The sequence below is a fragment of the Bombyx mandarina genome, chromosome 03 (assembly GCF_030267445.1).
Source record: "Bombyx mandarina strain Sakado chromosome 03, ASM3026744v2".
Lineage (NCBI taxonomy): Eukaryota > Metazoa > Arthropoda > Insecta > Lepidoptera > Bombycidae > Bombyx > Bombyx mandarina.
Genome location: NC_143210.1, coordinates 12,313,553 through 12,319,189, shown reverse-complemented (window position 1 = coordinate 12,319,189; position 5,637 = coordinate 12,313,553). Strand labels below are relative to the sequence as shown.

At 39.6% G+C, this 5,637-nt stretch overlaps 1 protein-coding gene across 1 annotated transcript; it reads right to left on the bottom strand.

Moving 5' to 3' along the window:
• Window positions 1-2,894: 2,894 nt before the first annotated feature.
• Window positions 2,895-5,637, bottom strand: LOC114242344 (glyoxylate reductase/hydroxypyruvate reductase). Its single transcript, XM_028173467.2, has 3 exons — window positions 4,963-5,637; window positions 4,114-4,375; window positions 2,895-3,625 (listed from the first exon to the last, which is right to left on the bottom strand). Exons 1-3 carry the CDS (start codon window positions 5,109-5,111, stop codon window positions 2,990-2,992), a joined length of 1,047 nt encoding a protein of 348 aa, XP_028029268.2. The 5' UTR covers window positions 5,112-5,637; the 3' UTR covers window positions 2,895-2,989.

Below are 5,637 nucleotides of genomic sequence, written 5' to 3'. Positions count from 1 at the left end.
CAGCAAGCCTCACGGTTCGTGATTTTGCCCCACTTTTAAGATATCTCGATCAGTGGACGAGACAGCGAGCTTATCCTTGCTTTAGTCGTAAATCGCACTGTTAAAATCTAATCTAAAAAACGGTCAGAGTGCTTAGTGCTAGTTTCTTAACGTGCTCGATTGCGTAAAAGTTAACCCAATTTTGTATCTCCATGACGACCTGGACTTAGAGTCCATCAGTAAGTATATCAGTCGGCGTCGATGCGCCACATCGATAAAGCAGCACGACACGAGAACCCTCTCATCGTGGCCGCGGGTAACTACTGGTGGTAGGACCAATTGTGAGTCCGCGCGGGTGGGTACCACCACCCTGCCTATTTCTGCCGTGAAGCAGTAATGCGTTTCGGTTTGAAGGGTGGGGCAGCCGTTGTAACTATACTTGAGACCTTAGAACTTGTATCTCAAGGTGGATGACGCATTTACGTTGTGGATGTCTATGGGCTCCAGTAACCACTTAACACCAGGTGGGCTGTGAGCTCGTCCACCCATCTAAGCAATAAAAAAAAAATAAAAAAAAATAAAAAAAAACATTCCCGATCCTGCGGAAAGAATGGAAAGCAGTCAACGTCGCCCAAAACACGTCATTTCGGATCCACCCGATCCACTAACGGTGCTTTTAGGTACCTCAAGCACCGGTCACCATTCTCGTCGAACCCGTCGCTTGCGACGAAGGGCTCGACGAGTAAATTAACCCTCAGACACAGCCCACTGAGTTTCTCGCCGGATCTTCTCAGTGGGTCGCGTTTCCGATCCGGTGGTAGATTCTGCGAAGTACGGCTCTTGCTAGGGTCAGTGTTAGAAACTTCGTCAGGTTTGAGCCCCGTGAGCTCACCTACTAGTTAAGGTTCCGCTGAAATAGCCTCTCAAGGCAAGGGAAAAAAAAAATTGCATGCAGTCGGGACGGCGCCCCTAGCGGCAAACGTACGCAAACGATCCCATTCCATACAAATATGAGCTAACTTTTGCGCTATCGAGAACGTTAAAAAACTCGCACTAAGCACACAGATCATTTGTCTTACATGGCAATAGTTTCCGGAATAATGATAGGGCCGTAATAATTAACACTCAATACTTAAATAATATAAATACAATTTTTAAAAACCTCAATACCATACATCTGTTAAGATTTGACCGTTTTCGTGACGACTTAACACGACCACGTTTACTGCGCCGTATCGGCAGTTCATAAGTTCATATTCTAGAACAGGGCTGTCCAAACTAAATACATTTGCGGACTAATTAAATACAAAACCTGAAGGGCTGCAGAAAAAAATATTTTCAGTTTTCAAGTAAGACAAAATACAGAGTACCTAATAATTAATACTTTCCGGGAATTCCCCCAATAATACTTTCTTTTTTTTTTCTACCTAAGCTGAGAGCCTTGAGAGGCTATTTCAGCGTAACCCTAACGTTTGTAGGTGAGCTCACGGGGCTCAGACCTGATGACGTTGCTAACACGAACCCTAGCAAGAGTCGTGCTTCGCAGAATCTACCACCGGATCGGAAACGCGACCCACTGAGAAGATCCGGCGAGAAACTCAGTGGGCTGTGTCTGAGAGTTAATTTACTCGTCGAGCCCTTCGTCGCAAGCGACGGGTTCGACGAGAACGGTGACCGGTGCTTGAAGTACCTAAAAGCACCGTTAGTGGATCGGGGGATCCGAGATGACGTGTTTTGGGCGACGTCGACTGCTTTCCATTCTGTCCGCAGGATCGGGAATGTAGTTACCGGCGGCCACAATGAGAGGGTTCTCGTGTCGTGTCGCTTTATCGAAGTGGCCAATAATACTAAAAGATAGCTTCACTTTTAAATGATGTCATGAAAATGGAATGTTACCAGAATAAAGAGAAACTATACCACATATTGATTCATAATAAGAATATTTTATGTTTTGACAAAGAATTCCATTATCCAATCTATTTATATCCAAAATTTTCTGATTCCTGAATCCTATTTTCTGATTAAAACATGCGCGGCGAGTCGCCTGAAAACAAGATGAAGTTTTCTGGTAAACCCCTATTCTAGAAAACAGTCCACACATGGAAGCTCAGCCAGATGCTAGATTGAACATACTTTATGTTATTATATTTGTATATCTGTCTTGCACAGACAAAATAAAAGGAATCGGTATATTTCTGCTTTATAGACAGTTGTGATCATGAATTACCTGGGTTTAAGTGGTTACTGAAGCTCATAGACAATATAACTTGTAATTTGATACCCTCTTTGAGATATTGAGGTTGAAGTCTTATGTCGAAGTCGTCGTGGCCTAAGGGATAAAACGTCCGATGCATTCGTGTTGAGCGTTGCACCGGTGTTCGAATCCCAGGCGGGTACCAATTTTTCTAATGAAATACATACTCAACAAATGTTGAAATTTGACTTCCACGGTGAAGGAATAACATCATGTAATAAAAATGAAACCCACAAAATTATAATTTGCGTAATAACTGGTGGTAGGACCTCTTGTGAGTCCGCGCGGGTAGGTTTCACCGCCCTGCCTATTTCTGTCGTGAAGCAGTAACGCGTTTCGGTTTGAAGGATGGGGCAGCCATTGTAACTATACTTGAGACCTTAGAACTTATATCTCAAGGTGGGTAGCGCATTTACGTCGTAGTTGTCTATGGACTCCAGTAACCACTTAACACCAGGTGGACTGTGAGCTCGTCCACCCATCTAGCACTTAAAAAAAAGAGGAATTATGCTGTTTAATGGCTGTACAAACCGGAACAAACTGCCACTTTGTATGCCACCTGCCAGTTTAGCCTTCAGGATACAATCTATCATCACTGAGTTCTATTTACAAATGTTATAGTGACAAAGCGACATTGGAAACCAAAGATAATAATGGGAAATAATTTTCATGAATTTTATTCATGGTTACTAATTTGACAAAATGCATAGCAAATACTCATTCTTATACATGAATTTTAAAATAAGAGTCAAAGTTTCACTTCAACTCAGCCGGCATGTCAGTACCGTGAAGGGCAGCTAGTATATTCCTTGCTGTTAGTTCACTCATGGTGTTCCTAGCTTCAATCGTAGCACTTCCTATATGAGGTAGAACCACACAATTGCTCAGCTTGAACAATGGATTATCCAAAGGTAGTGGTTCAGGAGATGTCACATCCAAACCAGCTGCCCTGATCTTATTGGTTTTCAGTGCTTCAATCAAAGCATCTTGATCAACAGTTCCACCACGACTTGTATTTACAAAAATGGCTGCATCCTTCATCTTTTCAAACGCTTCCTTGTTGAATATCTCTTTGGTTTCAGGAACTAGTGCTGCACAACAAATCACAAAGTCGCTTTGGGTGAGGAGTTCATCGAAACTGACTTTGACAGCACCAGTTTCCTTCTCTTCAGGTCTATGACTGCGATTAAAATAAATGATTCTTTCTGTGTTGAATGCTTTCACCCTTCGTGCTACCGCCTGACCTATTCTACCAAATCCAACAATTCCAACAGTGGCACCGGCCAGTCCAGGTCCTGTCATCCAAGTGGGTGCCCATGAAACCCAACCACCGGTTTTGGCTTCATGTATAGCTTCAGGAACTCGACGTGATGTAGCCAAGAGCAGGGCTAGCTGAAACAGAATACAACTCTCACTGATTTTCAAAATGTAAATAATCAATATATTTGGTTTTATTCATAATGCCTTATCAAGTCTTTGTAAGCATGTTATAAGACCATCAAAGAGCATTATCTATATTAATATTGATTTGCACAAAGGTGGCTTCTAGCCTGGATTAACTTAAGAAACTTTTTACAATGGTAAATAACATAACCAGAAAAATCTATTTATCTGTATCTGTTAATGTGTTTATCTACTATAGTAAATATGCCACAAAGTTACGTGAAGCGAAATGGAGTGACAATAGCAAGTGTTCATCTTAGAAAAATGATAATGTGTTTCATTCTTTCTGAATCACAAATATAATGCAGGTGAAAACCCTAACAGATAATGTTGTATGGATAAAATTCTGAAGAAGATAATGGCTATGGCATGGTAAATACTTAACATGCAAGAAAGCTTCAATATTAGAAGATGTATACTTTGTAAATAAGACTTACAGTTAATTCAGCAGTAGCATCAGTCAAAACATCCGGAGTGTACCCAATACGGACACCCCTTTTCTTGCACTCTGCCACGTCAATATGATCATGGCCCACAGAAATAGTAGCCACAACCTTCAAACTAGGTCCTGCTGCGTCTAATAGCTCTGTGTCAATCTTATCAGTTAAAGAACAGTAGATACCATTAACACCAGCAACTTCTTTCAATAATTCAGCTCTCGGCACTGGAGAAGGTTGATTCCATAGATTAACATCACATCTGGAACACATTTGGTATTATAAATTTGATGAAGTTTACTCATTATTTCATAACAATGTTAAAAGCTTATACTGAAAGCAAAAACCTATTTCATATAACTTGTTGTCATAGTTAGTTGAGTCTAAGCCTACTGAAAGATTTTGGTACTCTCTATTTTCTAATTTCTGTCTATATTTGATTAGGTATTAAATTACTATTATTTTCTTGCCCTTGTAGGTAGATGAGCATATGACCCACCTGGTGGTGGGTGGTTACCGTTGCCCATGGACTTCAGCAATGCCAGGGGCAGAGCCAAGCCGCTGCCTACCATTAAATTATTTTTCATAAATTAGGTTTTTTATTATTGAAATAAAATACTTAAGATGAAAAACTTGTGAAAATAAAACGATAACTAATGTATTTGGTTAAATGAATGAATTACATGTTTAATAAAAATAATTACGCACTTAAACCACCAGTAAAATCATTATGCAAACTGAAATAAAATCTCAAAGTTCTCATTAACATAATGTAATAACCTAGAAGTTAAAGATTTCAAGTTAAATTAATTAACAGTCACACAGCTTACACGTTAAATTGACACTTACTGATCTTTTAGAAGTTGTACTCCACTCTCTGGCATATCAGACCTCGTCACGTATATTTGATATCGTCCTTTTGCACTCATGTTCCTTACAATAGCAATACCACCACGAAACAGACCTGAGGTGGTCGTTAAAATACTTCTATAAAACATGAATTTCGTGACGTTCCGGATGACCGACTTCCGGGTCTCTCGTTTCAATACAACTGAAGGTTGTTATTTGTTATTTCTCTGGCAAGTATTTAGGCGGTGACACTTGGTTTTTAACTTTGTCCTCGGCCTTGAAAAATGACGGTTTAGCGAAGTAAATAGAAGCATGAAGCACGACCACTGTGCCAAGCAAAACTTTGCCTTTAGTCGACTTAATGAAAGACAGAGCACTCATATTAATGAAGGATGAAATTTTTATAACTGCTGTGTTACGTTATGTACCTAATACAGGTGAATAACACTACCAAATCTCTTTAAAACTACTTTAATAACATGGATTTCTTCAAGTCACTCATATTATACTTAAATACACTTATCTAGGTACCTACATAATATTAATTAAACTATTAGATACCTACTTATTTAAGTACGTGTTAACTGATAAAATATTACATAGATTAAGTATTATATTTGAAAAATTATTTGCACGTGACGTCATTTATAGTGTAGACTTTGATTGGTTGCTGCT